The sequence below is a fragment of the Diorhabda sublineata genome, chromosome 1 (assembly GCF_026230105.1).
Source record: "Diorhabda sublineata isolate icDioSubl1.1 chromosome 1, icDioSubl1.1, whole genome shotgun sequence".
Lineage (NCBI taxonomy): Eukaryota > Metazoa > Arthropoda > Insecta > Coleoptera > Chrysomelidae > Diorhabda > Diorhabda sublineata.
Window position 1 is genome coordinate 24,120,532 of NC_079474.1, and position 22,589 is coordinate 24,143,120.

General features: G+C 31.6%; 1 protein-coding gene across 1 annotated transcript; it reads right to left on the bottom strand.

The window, feature by feature from the left end:
- Positions 1–7,236: 7,236 nt before the first annotated feature.
- Positions 7,237–10,158, bottom strand: LOC130451606 (proteasome subunit alpha type-2). The gene is made up of 4 exons (XM_056790735.1): positions 9,985–10,158; positions 9,854–9,930; positions 9,288–9,699; positions 7,237–7,763 (listed from the first exon to the last, which is right to left on the bottom strand). The coding sequence occupies exons 1-4, from the start codon at positions 10,023–10,025 to the stop codon at positions 7,589–7,591; spliced, it is 705 nt and encodes a 234-aa protein (XP_056646713.1). The 5' UTR covers positions 10,026–10,158; the 3' UTR covers positions 7,237–7,588.
- Between the last annotated feature and the right edge of the window lie 12,431 nt (positions 10,159–22,589).

Consider the following 22,589-nt stretch of genomic DNA (forward strand, 5'->3'; position numbering starts at 1 on the left):
CTTCGGTCTCTTACAACTCTGCCTATAGAAGACGTGATAACATGAAATTCACATGAGGTCCATCCATGATGTTTGGAGCAGTTTATTTAAAACAAGACCTTGCAAATGAACTTTAAAATTAATCAAAATGTAAAATAATAATTGACATTTAATTAATGGCGTGTACAATCGGAGAGATACCAATTATAGTTCAAAAATCAGATAACAGATGATTTTGAGGTTATTTTAAAACAAAGTATAAAATTGAGCTATAGTCCAAAACAATAGAAGTGTGTGAATAGAAGTGTGAGCTGCTTTTATAACTAATACAGGTAAACAAATTAACCCAAAACCAAAAGACTGTATAATCTGTTCTTTCATTCTGAAAGTAATGGAAGGGCTATTGAATTTACATATAAAAAAACACAACTATAGAAAGGGATTAGAAAACTGAACAGGCCTATTTAATGGCAAATCAGTTGAGTCAGCACTGCATTAAGTAGTGAGTGTAATTCATTGGAAGGGCATACATTTACATGATATAAAAAGAGCCTTTAACAACGAAAAAACAGAGTCGATAATTGGTGCACTGGAAGATCTAGAAGTAAAAACGATAGTAATAAATTGTATTATAGCAATTCTAAGAAGAATAATCAGTTCAGAAAGACACAAGACTGCGAAAAGAACTACTAGAGGAAAGCCAAAAGCAGCAGTGATATCATCCTTATAACAGTTAATAGTGGTTAAAAGATTCTTAAAACACTAGAAGGAAGAAAAATCAAACCTGAAAATGGCTGTAGTTCTTTTGATAAGGACTGAAAGAATGCTTGTTCAGCTAATAGTATTTTATTATCCAAAGACTTTTTCACGGTTTTAAAACTTTCATATTGTTACAAACTAGTCTCCGGAATGAAAACGTAGAGGAAAGGATTAGAAAAAAAGTAATCAACACTTTCTTCACATGTTCGAAGATGTTTGGGAAAAATGGGGACTGCAACCGAAGGTTGTATACATCAACCATAAGCCTATCATAATTCTATGGCTTAATAGTGTGGTGGGAATCTATGAATAAAGAAACCTAGAAAAAAAATCTCACGAAAGATCAGAAGATAACAGCACCAGGAATCATAGGAGCTATGAGAAGAACTGTGTCCTTGTTATCCCTAATTTTCCAAAGGCGCAACCATTCCTTACTGAAAATCAACAAACTCCTAACATGTCCTGTATCCATATTCCATGTGATACTTACCAACCATTTCCCAAATCAGTTTCAACAGATTGAAGATATATTACAATCTAGTGAGTAGATTCCTGAAAGCGCGATTAAAAAATGTTTTTTTGTACAATAGGATAACTACATATTCAGAAAAATCATTAAATTTCAATGGAAGTCAGTGCAACTGTTTTATTCGGCTGAATCAAACTCACTCAACTTTTCCCCTTTCAAACATGACTCTTTTCAAATTCCGATGTTTTTATAGGTTTCTTCTTCCATATCTCGAGTTCTAATTGAGGTAAGTTGTTCGTTTTGGTATAAGAACAATCAGTAAATCAAGCCATTTCATTGGAGATATGAGTAAATTGATTGAGTCTGAGGAGACTCCTATTGTATTCAAATGAGATCGTAAATTTGACAAATACAGATTGTTACTTTATTCTCTAATGCAGAGATCTACAAACTATAGCCCGGCAGTGCCATCAATCCAAACCGCGACAACTTAAGACTAATGCCATCAATTTGGCTCGCTACAGCCAATGTTTTACTACTGTTACTTTTGCTGTGATAAGTTGAATGGAAGTGAATGATAATTACTCAGTTTTATTTACTGGCAAGGTAAAACTATGATGACGCAGAAAACTCATCTAAAGAATCTAGGCTCAAGCATATATAACTAACAAATAACAAACAAATATTAAATAGAATCCCAACTAATAAAACAAAAAATACACTAATAAGATTTACCGAATCGTGATTTTTCACCGACAATTATTTGTAGTTGTGGATTAATTTTACTTGTACCAATTATTAAAAGAAATTTAAGATGATAATCGGTCAATTTAGATCTGTAAACATTCTTTGTGTACTTCATCTAGGAAAAGGTTTTCTCACACATTTACGTCGTACCAAAAACAAAAACAACCCATGAGAAAATTTATCTATCGTCTACTACAAGACTTATGACCTTTATATTGTTTGTATTTATATAGAACCTGACATTGACGTGCATACTTTCTGTCAAAAACTACTGACCTTACTGGAGTCCTTACTTTTAAAAAGCGAACTAGTTCTATGTGGCGATCTCAATATTGCTTATTCTATTGTGTGTGCTGATCAAGAATGTGTTTAGTCAATTTTTGTTTCTTTTGGTATGAACATGCATATTACGGCACCAACCAAAATAACTAAGAGTAGTTCTAGTATTATAGATTATGTAAAATCATCTTATATTCAGAATCCACCGACTGTACTGTCTTTAATTCTGTCTCTCCGATCATAAAGCAGTGTTGACAAAATTTTCGGTAAAACCCAATATTTCTAATGCTTCTCTCAAATTATGCCGTATCTTTGTAGTAATAAGTTTTAAAAACTTCAAACACAGTTGTCAAACAACTGACTGGAACATGCTGTCTGGTGATGTGGACTTCGAATTTTCTAGATTTATAAAAAAGGTAACTAGTCTGGCATCCAATTCTTTTTCCTTCATGCGTATTAAAAATGAACAAAATAAACCCTGGTCAACTAAAGGTTTATGTATGTCTGCAAAGAACATGCGATCTTTATTTCAACTAATGAAATTCTCGGATTCAAAAATTACGTGAAACTATACAGAAAAATGTATCATAAGACAATAAAAGCTGCAAAAGATATTTATTATAATAGGAGACTCGCCAATTCTCGTAATGTTTCTGAAGAAACATGGTCCATTGTAAATTATATACGCCCTTCCCACGTTATGTAAGATCATAGGAAGATTAGTCAAAAAGAGGTTTTCATCATTACTATTTAAATATAAAATACTTACTACCCATCAATTGCGTCAAACAAATGCACAAATGATGGTATATTCTCCCTTTCGATTGTGTTAATCATAATATTTTAATTAATAAATTGCAGTACTACGGTTTCAGAGGAACACCTCTTGCACGGTTTAAGTCATACCTTACCAACAGAAATCAGCTTGGGTTGATACAACGATGTCTTCTTGCAAGCCAATAGTACCTTGAGCGTCTAAAGGCTCAGTACTAGGCTATTTGTCTATTTGGACATTAATGGTAAAATATGTCTTTTTGCAGACGATACCAGTTTGTCTTGGAGCAACCCTGTTCACACGGCACTTCTTAGGATCATATCTAGTGACGTAATCACCCTTAAATCATGGTGCGATTTTAATCTTCTCGGTCTCGAAAGTTTCTTAAACCTAAGTTCTCTCATATAAAAATACATTGCAGCCTTTTATATTAAACAACACCACCATCGACGTCGTTGAATCTGGAAAATTTTTAGGGGCTGTTGTGGACAATTCCTTGAAATGGGAGTTACATATTGCTGCCTTATCTAAAAAATTAAGTTTCCCTTGTTTTGAGCTGAGATCAGTTCCCCAAGAACTGAACTTATCCACCTCTTTAACAGTTTATTATGCCCTTTTTGAGTCGCATCTCCGATATGGGTACGTGTGGTGCGATTCAATTTAAGCGAATCTATAAATGACAAAAGAGAGCTGTTAGATATTTACCCAGACTAAACAGCAGGGCTGACTACAGCGACATCTTTAAAAGATTAAACATTCTGACTGTTCCTTCCTTATTCATCTTTGAATCCGTTTGTCTAATTAGTAAGCACGCTTCTCCAATTTCAGAAAGATCGTCGCACGACTATCCAATTAAGAACGCGAAGCACGACCTTTATGAACCTACTCCACGTTCAGGACACAATATTTTACAATGCAAAAAAAGCACAGTCACTTGTCAATTGAAATCAAATCGATTTCATCTTTCCGCAATAATTTGAGAAAATTACTGGAAAGTGCCTTTTACTCTGTAAACGACTTTTATTCTAATAATAATAATTTTAATTTCGGACATTCTACACACTGGTTCAATTTTCAATATTGAAATTTTATTTTATTTTTATTTAGTTATTTTTATGTTTGCTTTTTAGTTTTTACAAGCTTTTGTTTACAAATTATAACAATTTTTTGACAATAAAGCATTTCTCTCTCTCTCTCTTTTAGAAAATTCAAACAAAGATGAATTTTGATATTAGTTCTTAAGCATAGCACTTTTCTTTAAATCATTAAGTTTCATTTGGAGTTCCGGAGCAGGGTTTTAATGTCACAATCAAAAGGATTTTAAAAAAGCTTAATTTCATTCGACATTACATCAAAGTATCGAACTGTACCTTTAAAGCACTCAAAGTTTCGACTGCAAAATCGATAGGAAACTCAGACTCAGTGGCGTGGCTGAATGTATCACATGTTTTAAAATGTGTGAAACATTTTTTTAGCGTAATTGCGATTCAAATAGAATTAAAAGCTTATTTTCTCGTTGCAACCTCAAATTCATATTGGTCAAATCGACATAATTACTAATTTCCACAGCCATTCACTATGTCCTAAATCGGCACAAGAGCGATGCTTCTAATTCAATCTCTGCTCGAAGTTCAAGAAGGGCTTAACGACTTTTCCGCAACTAAGCCAACTTACGGGAGTATGATCTGACAAGTCATTTTCTCCAATCTCTTGAATAAACTCTCGAACTTATGGGTGTTTTAGCCCTGTGCATTTGATGAAGTTAACTGATATGATTGGTTTTAGAAATTCAGACAAATTCAAACATTTTCCGTACAAGGACTTTTGATGAATGATACAATGTAAGACTAATGGTTTTGAACTATCATAATTTTTACAACCCTTGACATAAGTGCGACTACTCCTTTATTTTTTTACCACACATATTTTTGCCACCATCGGTGGTGAGAGATTTCAAGTTTTCCATCGAGAGCTCTTTTTATTAATAGCATTTTCATCTCTTTTGAAAATATCTGCCTCAGTTATCGTGCCGTGAATACTATCAATATCAAGAAGTTCTTCATATACTTCATAACTTTTATCTATTCTACTAATAAAAATCAACATCTGAGCAGTTTCTGACACATCAGTTAACTTATCCAAGGCTAGAGAAAAATATGATATATTTTCTGCGATGTCTTGCACCCTCCGAGCCACGGTATTTACTGACAAACTGACACCTTTCAATAAATTAAACTTTTTAGGGCATATTTCTTCAGCTACTGCAATCAAGCATAATTTTAGCATTTCTTCATCAGTGAATGTTTTTCCGATTTTTGCGTTGGTAAACAAAGTTTGCTGCAATTTCAGTTCGCGCTTCAAAGCTTCAAATTTTTCCGTCCGCAAACTTTCTAAATATTTTGATGATTCGATTCATAGTGACATTTAATGTTATAGTCATTGAGGACAGCTATGGTTTTATTACAAATTATACATAGCGCCTTATTACTGCACAGGCACATTCGCTTCCTTAGCCTTTTCCACGCAAACTCACTTGCAATGGCGTCCGGGCGCCGCTAAACTTTGTCTTTGTCGGAAATTACCTAGCCAGTACATGGCATCACTACTCACCACTAGATGTCCTTACGTGTCACAATACACAATAATAATTGAAAATGCCTATGTTTGCTTAGGGGTAGGAAGGGCCGAAAAATTAAAATTATTTTGGCCTTTGGAACATATCAGAAAAATTATTCTGACGCCAAGGCTTCAAAGTTTGGAGACTCCTGCACTAGAGCAAAAAAGAACTTTTTTTTTCGATTGCTTATTCCATAAAATTTGATTGGATTTTCTACGACGACCCTAAACAAAAAATGAAGGCGTTACCAGATAATAATGAGTGTTTTAATCGAAATCATTATAATTTAAAAGAAATTATGGTGTAAATTTCAAATCATTGTTGACATCTGAGGACGAGGAGAGACAGCTAAGTTTCGACGTTGGAGGTACCACGCTCAGGACAGAAAGGATTAGCAGTCAATTGTTGAGAAGAACCTGGTTCTAAAAGGATCGTAGCACCGGTTAAAGAAAGAAAAGAATGGTGGATAGTGAAAATGACAATCATTCCAGCACTTCCCCTGATATTTCTAAAGCAGCTCCCAATCCTCAACTATATATGAAAAACAATACCGCCTATTTAAAACTTGGGACATCAAAAAAAACCGTAGTAGACTTTTTGAAATGTTGCTAGCGTATTTGTCAGAAAAAAAACAAAAGTACAGAAGCCACCTACATTTTGGTTTATTTACTCAATGTTAAAATCGACCAATTTAGATACTAGAAACTTTTTGCATATTGGAAAGAGTGGCAGAATGGTGAGGTACAAAAATAAAAAAATTTTGATCCAAGATAAAATTCTTGAATGAAGCGCCTCATGAATATTATCAGTTAAAGAAAATATAAATTTTGGAATTGTTGGAGGGTGCCAACAAGACCAACTTAAAATATTCAGGATGATTATTGTTAAAATTCTAAATTTGAAAATGATAAGAAACCGCATCTTAGAATAATTAATACTGGCTCTAGATTATTCATCATACTACAGGAAGCGACTGCAGCTCTTCAGCAGTCAAATTTTGCTGCAAAAATTCCTATGGCTACAGGAACATATGTAAATTTAACAAGCTCTGAATCACACACTGGTCATTCCTTCAAGCGAACATCAGCTACTCTTTTAAGTAATTCAGGCGCCAATTTGATCTAATTGAAATGACATAGGGACTAGAAAAGCTCAAGTGTTGCAGAAGGATATATAGAAGAATTTATTAGTAAAAAAGTTGATATTCTCTAATAGATTTGGGTTCATCTTGTCTCCGTTGTTGTTCAACCAAATTTCCAATGTTTAGTAATGAAAGAATCTTGAATCTTTCTGAATCCAAAATTGCAATGTCATCAAATGTCACGAGAGTCTCTATCTTAAATCATAATCCACTCCTATTATAATCTAACATAATACAGAGCCAAAAAAGCTAAAATTTTGATTCAAGATAACATAAAAAACTGAGTATTACTAGCTGAAGAAAATATTCCAGTGTCACAGAAGGATATATAGAAGAAGCTATTAGTAACAAAATTGACATACCCTAAAAGATTTGGGTATTTATTATTAAAAGTATAACTGTAAAAAAATTATGTAGTTTATCAGAATTTGAAGATAATTTTAAATGTGAAATAATTAATAAATCTACCACAATGTACTATTAGGTTCTAATTAACTGCGATCCTTGATAACATTGAAAAAAGAGTAAAAAGGCTACATGCGAGGATACATAATTTTGACAGTTACTGACAATGACACAAACATTACATTCTATGTTTTTACAACTTATTTGACAAAATAATGTAATATTGCATAAAAAAGGGATGATGGTTCGGCAGATAATACAATGAGGCACATTTTCCTTGAACGCAAAAAACAAACTGACAGTAATTATTTGAGGTGATCAATGATACAAATTTCTACATATATAAATGTAATAGTTCAAATACTCTGTATAGTAATGTATCAAAAAAAAAGAATACATATTCAAACTATAAGAAACTTATGGAATATTGGCTAGAAAATCTTTAACTGTAGCGGGATCAAATCTCTTGAATCCATTAGCATCACAAATGCCAACTTCAATATTGTCAGAAGTCATCTGTCCTTCGAAACTTTCTTTGAGTGTTAGTATGGCAGTATGAACGGCATCATCCAGTTCCAAGTCTTCACTGTATCTGAAATTATTTTTATTATTATATTATAAATTCAATCCAATATTGTTTTGTTGAATTTAATTTACATATATATGTATATATATATATATATATATATATATATATATATATATATATATATATATATATATATATAAATTTCTTTAATTTCTTATTTATTTGACCTTTTGATATATTAATACATCTAAATGTTCTTGATTTCAGGTCTCTCCTGTTTTAAAATTAGTTTGTTTTTGATGATTTTTAAAAAAAGATAAATTAAGACAATTCGACTTTTTTTGAGTCTTTATAAATATTCAAAATATTTTGATAAAGACTTAAAGAAAAGTCCAAACGTCAAAATTTATCTTTCTTTTAAAAACTATCAAAAAAAAACTAATTTTGAAACAGAAGAGACCTAAAATGAATCAAGAACATTTAGATGCATTTGTATATATATATATATATATATATATATATATATATATATATATATATATATATATATTCTCTAAGTCTTTATCAAAATATTTTGAAAATTTATAAAGACTCAAAAAAAGTCGAATAGTCTTAATTTATAGCTATATATAGGTATACATAAAATATATATTGTATGTAATTTTCTTTATTCCTTCTTCAATTATATACTTGGTGACCAAGTGCTGAAATTAAAAAAAAAAATTGTGATCAAAATAAAAAGGTTCGCAATCATTGTTCTAGAACTTCGTACAGCAGTGGAATCTCCATAACTCAAAACTAAATTTGAAAAAAAAACTCATTACCTTCAGCTGAAAGCCTAAATATGTGATGAACTGAATAATTTGGACTTTGTAATTAAAAAAAATGTTATGACCCTTCGAAATATTTTTAATACATGTTTATAATCTGTAATTTCTAAAAAAGAGATTGTATAAGTCATAGTTAGTACAACACAATGACTTTTATTTGGAATTTTCTGAAATATGTAATAGATAGAAAATCCAAAATGAATGTTTCTAATCTATTGTGCTTGTCAGTACTTATTATAATTACATAACATAAAATTAGTAAAAATTTTAATAGTGCATTTCTTTTCTCAGAATCATAGGATGATTTCTTTACACTGCCGACTGAAACTGAAACTCAGTTACAAAAAGAAGAGCCTATGGATTCCCTAAATTCCTCTTTAAGGGATGTCAGGTATTTACTTTTTAAGTTATATGCATTAAATGAAAACTCCAAATATGGATATGCACAAAATAAATTAGAAAAAATTGCATCAAAATGAAAAAAAGAAACAGTTTTAGATGTTCAGTTGCCACCAATAATAGCTAAATTACAAAAAATGGCTGAACAAATACTCAACATCTAGTGCTCAGATAATCAACCAATAATATAATAATTACCCAATGAACAATATTTTGGCATATTAGTAGAGAATCTACAGGACATGGTGAGTGAGATAAAAGGTTATTACTAAATCTAATGAAATCAAACAGATTTCAAAACTTATTCTATTCAAATTAAGTTACATTGCTACATGGAAAATTGTAAAATATTAAATACCTTTTTTCTAAGAAAGTTTTCCCATTGACATAGTTTTTGCCCATGGCAGTGGCTTTCCAAGCGAAATAGGCACCAGATGGATCACATTGGAATAGATATGGTCTATTGTTGTCCCATCCACATATGAGCAAAGATACCCCAAAAGGTCTCACGCCTCCAGACTGTGTATATTCTTGCATCACTGCTGCAACCCTTTGAACTAATTGAACAGTGGGTATAGGTTCATGGTAAACAAGGAAATACTGTTGAGCCATTTTACGAGCTTGTTTGACTAACAGACGATAATCAGGGCCCATACCTGAATAAATCATACCTATATGTTTGGTTATCATTTCTACCTTGTGGACACTATGCTCATCATATAAAATAGATTTGTGCTTATTCTCAGTTGCTATTACAACACCATTTGAAGCTAAAAAAGGAAAATTATTTTATTCATAATAAATTTTATACTTACAAATTTAGAACTACTTTACACTAACCTGTTAGAGATAAAGAAAACATAAAACATTGAATAGTTTCAGTTTAAAATTGATTTAGAGTATTAAAAAACGTATAATACAAACCCTTGATGCCTACTGAGGGAGCTCCTGCCGCTACTGCTGCAAGAGCATATTCAATTTGCACCAACTTTCCAGACGGGCTGAAAATATATAAAATTATATGAATTACCCACTTCATTAATTAATCGGGTTACCTGAAAGTTGTTAAAGAAAAGCTATAGCGCTCTGAAGCCATGGTTACTATACGATTACTTGCAAATTAGTCAACAGAAATCGAATTCAATGATGACAATCCAAAGTTAGGTTATATTTTTTAATAGCTGCGTTAAAAAGATATACTTTACACATATTACAAAACGAACAATAGTGATTAGTATGAATTGAGAGAGAAAAATAATCATTCGGATCAAACGAAACGAACAAAATTAACAAGCGTCATCTATGAATTTTAAAGTAAACTGGAGTCAAATTATTCTGCTCCACATAATAGTTTTGTGATTTTCTCACAGATGTCGAACCAAGAGATTTATAGCGATGCGTTGGAATAAACTATAAATCTGAAAAGAAAAGAATAGGGAATTACTAATTTTAATGAGTATTAGAGATTTTGGAAATTCTTAATAAGTGTTGGAGTTTGAAATGTGGTTTTGTCGATCGACTAATATTTTCTTAGTATTATCGTAGACATTTGTTTGTAATGATGTCTAAGGATAGTGTTCTGATAGTCAACCTAAAAATATTGGTTATTTACTTTTTTTGAAAGAAGCAGCTTCGACGATAAAAAATTCGGTAGAACTTTTTAAATGAGTAGTATTAATTCAGTAGTAAACGGTGCAAGAAAAAACATTATAGTAAAAATAGTAAATTAAGGCGCGTCACACTGGGGCAAAAAGGTCCTATACCTGGCAATAAATCAGGAACTCTATAAATATATTGTGTTATTACTACAAATAAAACACATAGTTAAAATTTTAAGTTTTATTTTAATTCAAAAAGACACTATCGCAAGATATAAATATTTTCTTCTAGTTATTTATTTACGTGATTACATATCCATACAAAAAGATACAGCTATTATGTTTCATCAACTTCAGAATCAAAAGAGCTATTCTTGTCATCGTTCTAACTACCATCGTTGGAATCATTAATGTTGTCAAAACCACAGTGTTGCGGAAGTCCCGGTTTTAATAAATCCCTTGCTTCTTTCGGAAGGCGCCCAATTTTCTTCTTTTGAAATTTTCTTTTACTGGTTATTACGGGGTCGAAACTCAGTAAAAATGAATTAAAAATATCCGCGTTGTTTTCTTACGACTATACTTTCTTGAAAAATACTCCCGATATTTTTTAAAATATTTGCTTCTGGCTTCTTAAGCTTCTTCTGTTGATTGGCCTATAGTAATAACATCAATATCAACACTTTTGATGCTTGCGTTTGTCCAGTAGCTCTTAAACTCATTTGAGCGGCATAATTAAATACATTTATTGATGAAGACTCTTTCAACTGTTTTGTTTTTAGTCGTTTCGTTCACTCGGGACTAGATTCCAATGGAATTCCTGGGCGACCTTTTTTCCTTTTAAGAGTCTCTAGATATTCTTTTATTGTAAATAAAATTGATGTATCAAGCCATTCAGCATTATTTTTGAGAAACCTTTGGAAAGCTTTAGAAGTTCTTCACGTCCACATTTCGGTCGCTTCATTAGTTCATCTTTTAAATAATCAAATTGTTCATCAAATTCATTTTTATTTGAAATAATGAAAAGTTCTCTGTTTGAAATAAACATGGTGTTTGATTTCGTTCCTCAAATAAAATAATGATAAAATTAAAACATTATTCTTACACTATCTCATTTCTTCAGTACACAGACAAAAAAAATTTTTTAAAGAAAAGTGCAAGCAAACTAAACAATTTTGAAAAGCTAAAATAATACCAATTATAAAAATTATATTTGAAAACTTTTTTGGAACCCAACTAAAAGCTTACATATATTTTGGAAAATGTTAAAATAATATTGTTTTATTTTGTTCTTTGTTTTAAATAACTCAACTAAATACATAAACTTTTCTGCGGATATAATTTTATTAAAATGTTGCTACGTACCTAAAGTAGAAGGTTCTGTGTGGAAATTCAAATAGAAACTATGGAAATATAGCTTTAAATCCACACAAAAAAACAGTACACGTACACCATCCGTAGAAAACTGACTTTAGTACAGGGATTGGTGGTAAACGCTTGGGATTAATGATAACATTTACCTGTGTTATAATTAAGGGGACAGGAAAAATCATTTAAGGAAAGTGTGAGCCCAAAACTTGTTGCGAGAGCCAAAAAATTGTTGCGAGAGCCCAAAAAAATTGGAGGTGTTGAAAATCCGTGCAATTTCATGATTAGCGTTTTTTGAAAAGAAAATACAATGTTAAAAAAGGAAGTATATAGAAACGTGCGAAGTTTTTTTTTAAATTTGATATACGTTATTTTGGGTTTAAGTCAATTACGCAAATTTTTTTTTAACCACATAAATGTTGATACATTCAATAAGATACTGAAGGAAATTGCTGCATTTGATATAGAAAATTGATTATTTTTAAAAAAGATTGTATTTTTGGAGTATTATAGAATATGCTGTAAGATGAGAACACAAAAAAGGGAAAATGAGAATTGAAATCACGTATAATGTGAAATTTGAGATACTTATTTTTAAAAATTGCAGCTTCTGAAGTAATTCCTTTCTATAAGTATTTTCATTTCCATTACAATTTCAAATGGGAAATATTCTACTTTTTCCTATTTCATGTTTGTATGATTATAATGAAAATGTCTAGGGAAGCAGAATTTTCAATCTGGAGTTTTGCTGAGATTATTTTGTATCTATTTTTGTTTTACAATTAGTGGGGTGATCGAAATTATAAAGTAAGAGCTTTTAGAATGTATAAAATGAAACAGAGTACTTTTAGTAACGTTTTTATCAAATATGTTTGATTTTGATTAATGTTCTAATAGATTGGACTTTCTCTCATAATTACTGCTCTCAGATATACTAAAAGTAACCCATTGATATATACACCACACAAAAATTATCGCATCACTCATTATTATTCAAATATTTTAAATGTGTTGCCTGTTTTTCGAATTTTATTATTATTACGAATTAAAACACTAATAGATTCGCCTTTTGTGATATTTATTTTATATCAGTTTAATCTACAAACAAAAAGTTTTATTTACCAAAACATGGAAAATATCAAAAAAGTTGTACAAAACATCTATACAAAAAAATGAACGGTGCTTAAACTAAAACCAACCCAAGAATTTCTAATAGAGTGTGTTGCCGCCCCTCGCTCTAATTATAGCTTCCATTCATCTTGGAAGGCTTCTAAACAGGTTCTGGACGTATCCTTGCGGCATGTTTTCCCAGAAGTTAAAAAGTGTTCTTATTTTACTGAATTTCTCTTCTTTAAAAACTTAAATATTTTCGATGAATGATGACACATCTGGAAAACGCTGGTTTATATATTTGCCCATTAATATGTTACATATCACTAAATGTTTGTGCCCAGTAGAAAAACGACGAAATTCGAAGAATGATTTTTTTCAGCAATAACTGCGAAATAATAATCTAAAAACAGAGAGCCACCAAATACCAAATACCAAATTTATGTGTATTACGATGCTCGCAGCTTTATTGAGCTTCTCGTTTCCAGGAGTGTTTACACTAGTTCATTCAGGATGCGAATGCAACATATACAACTTGACCAACTTTCACATTTATTCATGAAGAAACACTATTCTATGAAATATTACAATAATTGTAAATAATAAACCTTGTAAAGGCAGAGTAACGATATATTTGATTAAATTAAACTTAAACATGTGGCTCTTTCTGTGTCTGTCTCTGTTCTCTCTCCTAAGCACACCTTTTAGATTTTAGGTATTTTACTATTTCCAGCAGAATTTTAAGAATACGAGGCATATTTTTTGAGTGAGTACCATTTGAAAATCCAGCATCTACAATTTTGCGGTTGACATTCCGCGAATTCGCATAGACGCCAGTACCACATTTTTTTCGTTCTTAATGTCTAAAATGAAGGTTTAAATGGAAATTGTGTTTACATTACGTACCAAAAATTCTAACATTGGTACTCAAAAACAAGCATTTGCACAGTAATTTCACTTCTCTGATAGACGGATAACATAGGGTGGCATATATTATATCAGAATAAAAAAATAGTCTATACAATGGCAATACTCGACATCTCGATATTGGCAGCTTTCCAATTTATATTATATCATCCTTATTAATAGCCCAAGAGCCTAGCTACAAAAAATAGGGTCGACAAGATGCGCGCTGTTTCAGCTTGTAAACCGGAAGAACGAATTTAGTACATCTCCAAACGGCAATATGAAAATGCCAGCCTAATTTCCCGGACAAAAAAATGGGCGGAAAAACCTCATGTGGTACGCACGTCAAACCTTTTGTAACTTGAAGTTTGAACCTGAAATAAGAGCGCTGTAACTGAATTGAAAATTATTTTTAATGGCTCCATTCAAAAAGTCTGATAGTGCTACTCAAAATTTAAAAAATCAACAGGATTCGATGGAATCTCACAATCATTTTTTAACTCGCGCGCGTTTTTATAGCCGTTATTTTCCGCCTCTTCGAGCCGCCACTGGAAACGAGAAAGACGCAAAAAAACGAGCTTCAGTTTTTTTTTAAATTCATTTGCTGCGTTAATTGTCTACCGATTTTGATTTATTTTTTTTTTAATTTCTGATTTTTTTTGATAAAATTGCTCAGTAATGATTACCCGCACATGGTACCCCAAGAAACTATGTTTTTTCCTTGAATTAAAATTTTTTATGTCGCATGCATAATTTAAATTCAAAAATACGAATGAATGTTTTAAAAAGTTTCAGTTATTTGAACATTGAGTCCAGAATGATGCCATCTTGCAAACGATAGCTTTGCCATTATATAGCTTTGTCATAGGGAAACGGTGAAAAAGTAACTCCAATCGAATTGACACCTGAAGAATGGAGCTGTAAGAAGGGGAATTCTGCCTATGAATTCAATTGGTTTGATGGTGACAACTGGCCACCTAAGATTTGGTATTAGAACAAATTGCAGAAAGTGATGGTACGCGATTATATTTTTCACTAATTAATGGATTATTAGAGCTTTACATCAATCGAATTATTTCTCTTTTCTAGATAAAATACCTGAAGAAGAGGAGACGAAAATATTCCATTACATGCTGCGAGCGATACTGACAAAAGCGATGATGACCTGAAGAACGAGAGGGATGATTTAATAAATAATTATTACTAACTATGATGGTTTATTCTATATTGTTTCACGTTTGTGATGTTATTAAATTTTATTTGATCATACAGCTGAATCATACCCCTTTTATTCAAATATTGCATCTAAAAAGTATCACAATCAACTAAAAATGAAATGCGCGCGTTGGATGATTAAATAGGTAAACGTATTTTTACACTGAGAGAAGCGAGTGCCGAGACCATCTTGGCCGAGACAAGTTTCTTGGTCAGGTCCCATAGGCCGGTAATCATTAAGGAGCAACATATTAAAAAGTACAAATTTTTTTTTCAACATAGTTTTAAAATGACTATGGTTGACGGGAAGGTCTGCAATGCAGCTACAGACTCCAAATCGACCAGCAGATGTTATATATGTGGAGCTACATCAAAAGATTTTAATGATGTATGCCCTGAAGCTCTTGAATTTGGCCTTTCCGTATTACATGCAATAATCCGGATATTCGAAAGTGTGCTGCATATAAATTGCCCGTGAAAAAATATCGCGAGAGACGAACCGAAGAAGAAAAAAATCTAGGAAAGCAGAAGAAACTTGATATTCAGCAAATAATTAGGGAGGAGACAAGTCTCTTAGTCGATATGCCAAAAAGTAACTTCGGAAACACAAACGATGGAAATACTAGCAGAAGATTCTTCGAGAACCTTGAATTGGCTGCAGAAATCACTGGGATAAGTTATGACTTGATTATTAGATTAAAAGTGATATTAGAAGCCATATCAAGCGGCCATAAGATTGACGTAGCAAAATATGATAAATACGCCATGGAAACTGCGAAACAACATGTTGAGTTATATGGCTGGCATCCTATGACTCCAACGGTGCATAAGGTCTTAATTCATAGAGCTTCAATAATAGAAAATTCGTTGTTTTTAGGTCTTATCGCCTAAAGTTTGCTCGCAAGTTTTCGAGGGAAGAATGCAACTTAGATATTTATCATAGGTTACTATTAACGTCCGACCCATTTATTAGTTCCATGAGAAAGACCAAAACAACCGCTTCAAAATTATTTTTGCCTGAGATTATTGATTGATTGATTATTTTTAGTGATTATCTATTTAACTTATGTAACTTTAATATTGTATAACGAATGTAAAGATCCTTTTAATAATATAATATATTTACTTACTTATTAGAACAAAATAAACTTTGTTTTATTTAATAATCCATACCTAAAAGTACTACTAAAACGTAGACAGCTATCCCTCCTTGGGGAAAGCCGTGAGTATGTCATATGTATGTTCAATATAATATTAAAAAACACTTTAAAATCAACTACGATCTCGAATAAAATATTTTTTGATAAAAAATCACAAGTACCTAACCACCGTGTACCAACAAATAATTTCGATAAGTTATTCCAAACACAGAATTCTTTTTATGTAACTATTTTGTAATATAAATATCACATAAAATAATTTTGGTCGCCTAAATCCTGAAAAACGATCGATGTCCGTCGTTTTCGTTACTAGCGGTGCCTCGAATAGGCGGAAAATTAGTAAGCGCTATAAAATCGCGCGTAAGATAAAAATGATTATATTTTAGTGAGTTTCCATCGTATCTTGATGATTTTTTTCAAATTTTGAGTAGCACAAACGAACATTTTGAATAAAGCCATCAAAAATAATTTTCCAGTTAGCCAAATGCCAAAGTTTTCATTTTAAATATAAGTCGATTTTCTTCGGAGGTTTTCCGGCCTGCAAAATTTATTGCACTATTATACCGCTATTAGTTCAGGTTGTTTTTCACATGAATTTTTCGGCACTCTCAATCACTTCTTGCAAGGGTTTTCTGTCTTGCAAAACTTCTGCCATTGTTCCAGCGCACTTATTGGAGGTACGTACTTCGTTACAGTAGGTGTTGGGCACATACCTTATGGGGTTTATCACATGAATTTTTCGGCTGTTACTATCACTTCTTGCGAGGGTTTTCCAGCCTACAAAATTTTATGCGCTATTACAGCACTCTTATTTGAAGTTCAAACTTTAAATTACAGAGCTGCTGCTGTTTGATGATGTACTAAGTTTTTTTCCTGTTTACAAGCTGAAACAACGCGCACCTCATTGCCTCTATTTTTTGTAGCTAGCTCTGGGACTATTAATAAGGTCTATATAACGAGAATCGGAAAGTTGCAATTTCAATGACAATATAATTGACATGATTGTGAACTAGGGTACAAAAGCTGAATAGCCCCCTAACCATTTGTAAATTCTCTAGGAAATACGATCAGCGGAGATCTCTTCAACGCTTTCATGTAATTACTATAAAACATAGAATATAATTTGAGCATAATTAGCAAATATGAAAAGAGAAAATCATATTATTGTATCGTACTTTTATTAATAAATATTTTCTAGTTTCTTTCATTTCAGAAAATTCAAATTTTATCCAATAACTTCTAGAAATTTGTTTTAATTTAATCGTCTGTAGCGCTTCCATTCCTTCTGATTTAATTTCAAGAAATTAATGAATATTAAGACAGATTTCAAGCACGTTATAGAAAAGGGAATAATAGCACTGTCTTACAAGTACACCGTTAAAACAGAAAACAAAAACAACAAAATTATTATTACTTGCTCTATGACCAGTAAATGGAATGGGTATACATCTACTTCTCGAATAACCATGCTTTAGGGAGAGATATAGAACGTCATCTCAATTAACAATATGACTACTCACGTACTCAAGCTGTATAAAGCTGAAAGATTTAAAACAATTCAATAACTAATGCTTACTTAACTATTGTTGAAATTTATTTCAAACAATTGGTAGTGAAAGCCTTTTTTCCTTTCCGATTGGGGTATCTCCAAACACGTGATTTGAACGTAATAATCGCTTCCTCGGGTGTAGAAAAGCGTTATTTCTCTTTTGTCAACGGAAATAAGAAGAAATCATTATGTGCCAAACAAGGACTATACAGTGGTTGACCCATCAATTTACCATCTAGATAAGAAGATATAAACTGTGTCTAATTAAGATAGAACCCAATGAAAATATTGTAATTCCTATTTTTTTGAAGCAAATTTAATAGTAATCAAAATTATGTGTTTCCCACAAATTTGGAATCGAACCGTATGAAAGATATGTTATAAAATATGAATATTACTTGAGATGAAATCAACTTTATTTCTGAGGATATTGATAATTTATATTACAAAAAGGAGATCATATTAGAAAATTATCTATTTGCATCAAGAGAATGTTTTTATTTCCATTAAATTCTTGTGATGATTACACAGTGTTCACAGCCACAACAGCAACACTCACAATTACACTGTCTGACGCCCGTTTCTATAACAAAGTTATCCTCTTCAGAGACTGAAGGTAAACTTATAGGTACTGTATTAACATTAGACATTTAATAAGAAAAAAATGACTGTTGAATTAAGTTGAGAGGAGCGAGTTTGAATAGTTTGGAGGCAATTATGACTCATGAAGAAGCCGTAACTATGTTCAACAATAAGTATCTGAATAAAAATCAGTAATCGACAATTGAATTTTTTGCGAATGAATTAACGCCAGTAACAGAAGGCATGGAACTAAAAGTGTTGCTATATGTAGTAGAACACCCTAACATGTCACAGAGAAAATATTTCTTTTAATTCTAAGACGTAAGTAGAGGTAGAATAGTAAACATTTTAAAAAGTTCACATCTAAGTTTGTTGATACATTGAAAGACATGAATTTTGATATACGGTTTTGCTCGTTAGAAAGTCAATAGGAGTAAAATAATCATTTATTTTCTATATATTATTATGACTGTTGATTGATATGTATTAATTCGTTCATGTTCTCATTTGCAAAGCACAATAATATGATATGTATGTATTAATTCTACAATTGCAATGGGGATTGTTACATAATTCAATAATAGACCGAGCTGCTTACTCATTTATATATATATATATATATATATATATATATATATATATATATATATATATATATATATATATGTATTTTATCTACACCTAAAGTTACTTTCCATGACGAATGCATAATATTGAATATCTGACAATGATTTCCTATGATAATCAATTCTTTTGCGGGGAATGTCTCCAAAATCTATTACATAACATAGAAACAAGATATTTATTTCTGTAATCATAATTATTTGTCACTATAGTGCCGTTTTATATCTATAAATAAGCAAGCCACTGGGGGTTAACTAGGCTCAATACGATGAGTAGTTAAATAATTCGTGAACAAATTAATACATATTAACCTATGGTGGTCACTGAAGTGTGGAAGGTGCGTTGTCCTTATGGAGAAGCACTTTATTCTCCTTCAAATTTGGTCGATGATTTGCAATTTCTTCTTTCACTGCAGCAAGTAATGATGCGTGAATCTCTCCTGTTTCTTGTTTCACCTTTTTGAAGATATTTGATGAGCATGACTAACCCAAAAACTAACTATGCCGTTTTTTGTGCAGCTTTGTCTTTTGCAATCCATTGTCTTGAGTATTTTATTGTTTCAGGAGTGTATTGATGGATCTAGAAATCACCTACAGATATCATCGAAACAGTTCACTAAATGGTATTGGATGACCTCATCCGAAAGTTAGAGAAATAGGCTATGGCCGTATAAAAAAGCATTTACTATCTATATAATCACTGAAGACTGTTAAGGCAAACCTGGCGAGGTCAACGCTAGAAGCTAGAAGATTATCAAAATTCTATATCTTAAAAATTAATTTTCTCAGTTATGATTGTATCAAATTAAAAAAAAAACTTTATACTGCTGAATAGAGGAATAAAAGCCCTTTCCAATAAGGTGGCACACAGAATTCCCTATTTTATATAAAATTTTCGAGAGGGTGCATATAATTCAGAGAAGGTGCTAGAAGGGCTAAATTGATAATTTGAGAATAAAAATCGACCTGTTTCAGGTTTTCTTCACATAGTACATAATAACTCTTAAATTGAATTTATTCCATTTATTTATGGACCGTTTGTATAATACAGAATGGGTTTTATATATGGAACGCCTCAATTATTTCGGAAATGGCTTATACGATTTTTAGAAATTTTTATTAGTCTTCTAACAGGACACAACATCTAGAGATTGTTTTCAACTGATGCAGTTTTTCTGCGTTCCGATTTGGATAAATCTTTTGTTGAACCAGTTTTGTTGAGCTTATTACTAATTTACTGATAATAGATCTTATTATGGAGTTTCGGTTAGGATATAAGTTATTAATATCACACGTTTCTTGTTGAATTCTACGCCTATCACCATATCCTAATGTCATTAAAATATAAATTCGTTCTTTTTCAGATCCATTGTGACTTCCAATAAACTTAATAATAATTTATTGAAACGTTAAATTTGTTATTGTAGCAGTCGTAGCCACCTAAATCTATTATTTCAACTTCGGTGGAGATAAAGCAAATGTAGCTGTAACTTCGAAATTATGGCATTTAGAAAAAGGGAACATTAGATGAAAAATAATGGAGATTTCGAAAAATATACAGGGTGATCCATTTGAATTAACAAAGTTCATTATTTTCCCAGAAAAAAGAAAGATCTGACAACAATGTAGATACTACCATAATACCGGCCGTATCATTAGACCCTTGTACATAAAAATTTTTAAAAATCGTATAAGCGGTTTCCGAGATAGAAACCATACAAAATCAAGTTCATTTTATTCAGAACAATATGAAGAACCTTATAGCGATGAGTGGGTGTTTAAACCATTATGTTGTTCTAATCAATATCCTGGGAATATATTGGGAGTGTGTATAGCTACCTAAAGAAACATTGAAATAAATAAAAAAAAAAACATTTAATTGTGGTGATTAAAAAATAATACTTTTAGTGTGTTGGTGACCGGGCTATTGCTCCTGATAAGGATCTTATGAGGAAATCCTGATAAGGATCTTATGAGGAAATCCTGATAAGGATCTTATGAGGCACTTCTGATCAGCAAATGTAGCTATAACTCCGAAATTATGGCATTTAAGAAGAGAGAACATTAGATGAAAAATAATTATTACCATATAAGGTAAACCTGATCAGAACCTCATCAGTGATCTGCGTTACATCCTCATCAGGTCCTTGTCAGGTTATCCTGATCTTTTACCTTGCCGTGGTGTCATAACCTGATGTGGTCTTTATCAGGTTCTCATAAAAAAATCTAGTACATACATAAGATATCCGCGCATTGAATATGAATTTGAAAGGCCTTATTGACGCGGCTTGAACAAAATGAGTAGTAATTTTTGCGTCGATCAATAATAGTAAATTAATTCTTGATCCACCACTATTCACCTGAAACGATTTTATCGGCCGGAAAATGAATTGCAATCGTTTTTTGGGATAGTAATAAAATTATGTTGTTCGACTATCTTCAAAGAAGGTAAAACAATAACAGGATATAATCACACAGCATTACTTGATAAGGCAAAGGAAGCACTTGCTAAAAAACGATCGAATTTGGAAAAGCAGGAAGTGCTTTTTCATTAGGACAACTCTCCTTATCATACTTATGGCATTTCAAACTGATTGAGGATCCACGTAATTCACCAGATCTAGTTTCCAGTGATTTATCCTGTTTTCTCACCGTAAAATTTCACTTGCAGGCGAGTGATTTTTTTTCAGACGAGGACGTTGGCGCATATAAGCAAGGATAATGAATATAGTCAACAAAATATCAATTTAAGATGATGTGACATTATCAATTCATTTATATTTAGAAATAAAGAATGACTTCACTATTTGTTCCATATAATGTCAATAAATCTTGGTTAACAAATTATATCGGATTTTTCCAGTGTACGGATGTTTCCAAAAATATGCATTGAATTTTATAGTCTTTGAAGGTCGTAGTTAAATGTATTCCAATTATAATTTACAATTTACTGCAACTATTGTTTATCTGGTCTCATTATGCGGATTATTCATTTAGTTGACTGAAAACCAATTTCTTTCCGGCAGATGTTCACGATCCGAGTCTGTTCATCCAGAACAGACAAAAAGATGATTTTTCAACAAAAATTATACAAAAGGAAAAGAGATAAATGGTTGAAGAGCAAAAAACAGGAATTATTCACAATTATTCTCCACAAGATAATTATTATAATAATACTTCTACAATCGTTGGCTCAGAATTTGGATTTATTTTAGAAACGCAATTCTAAAAATAAAACTTCGGCACAAATATGATAAGCCACCCCACAATGATCATCATGAAACTCTACACATAGACTATTGATATTACGAGACATCGATTTATCATATCTATTTTATGCGCAAAAATTCACTTATGGAGATACCGGAATTGGCCTTTATTTCAGGGAGGCTAACATATATCAAACCATGAATAACTTTGTTCCATAGACCTCATCAAGATCTTTATGTCTGTTAGAAGTCATTATGATTGACGCTTGCGCAGAAGAGTTTCTGTGGAAAAAGTATACAAATGTTTTATTTTCACGAAAAATCAATAGATAAAATTTAGTAA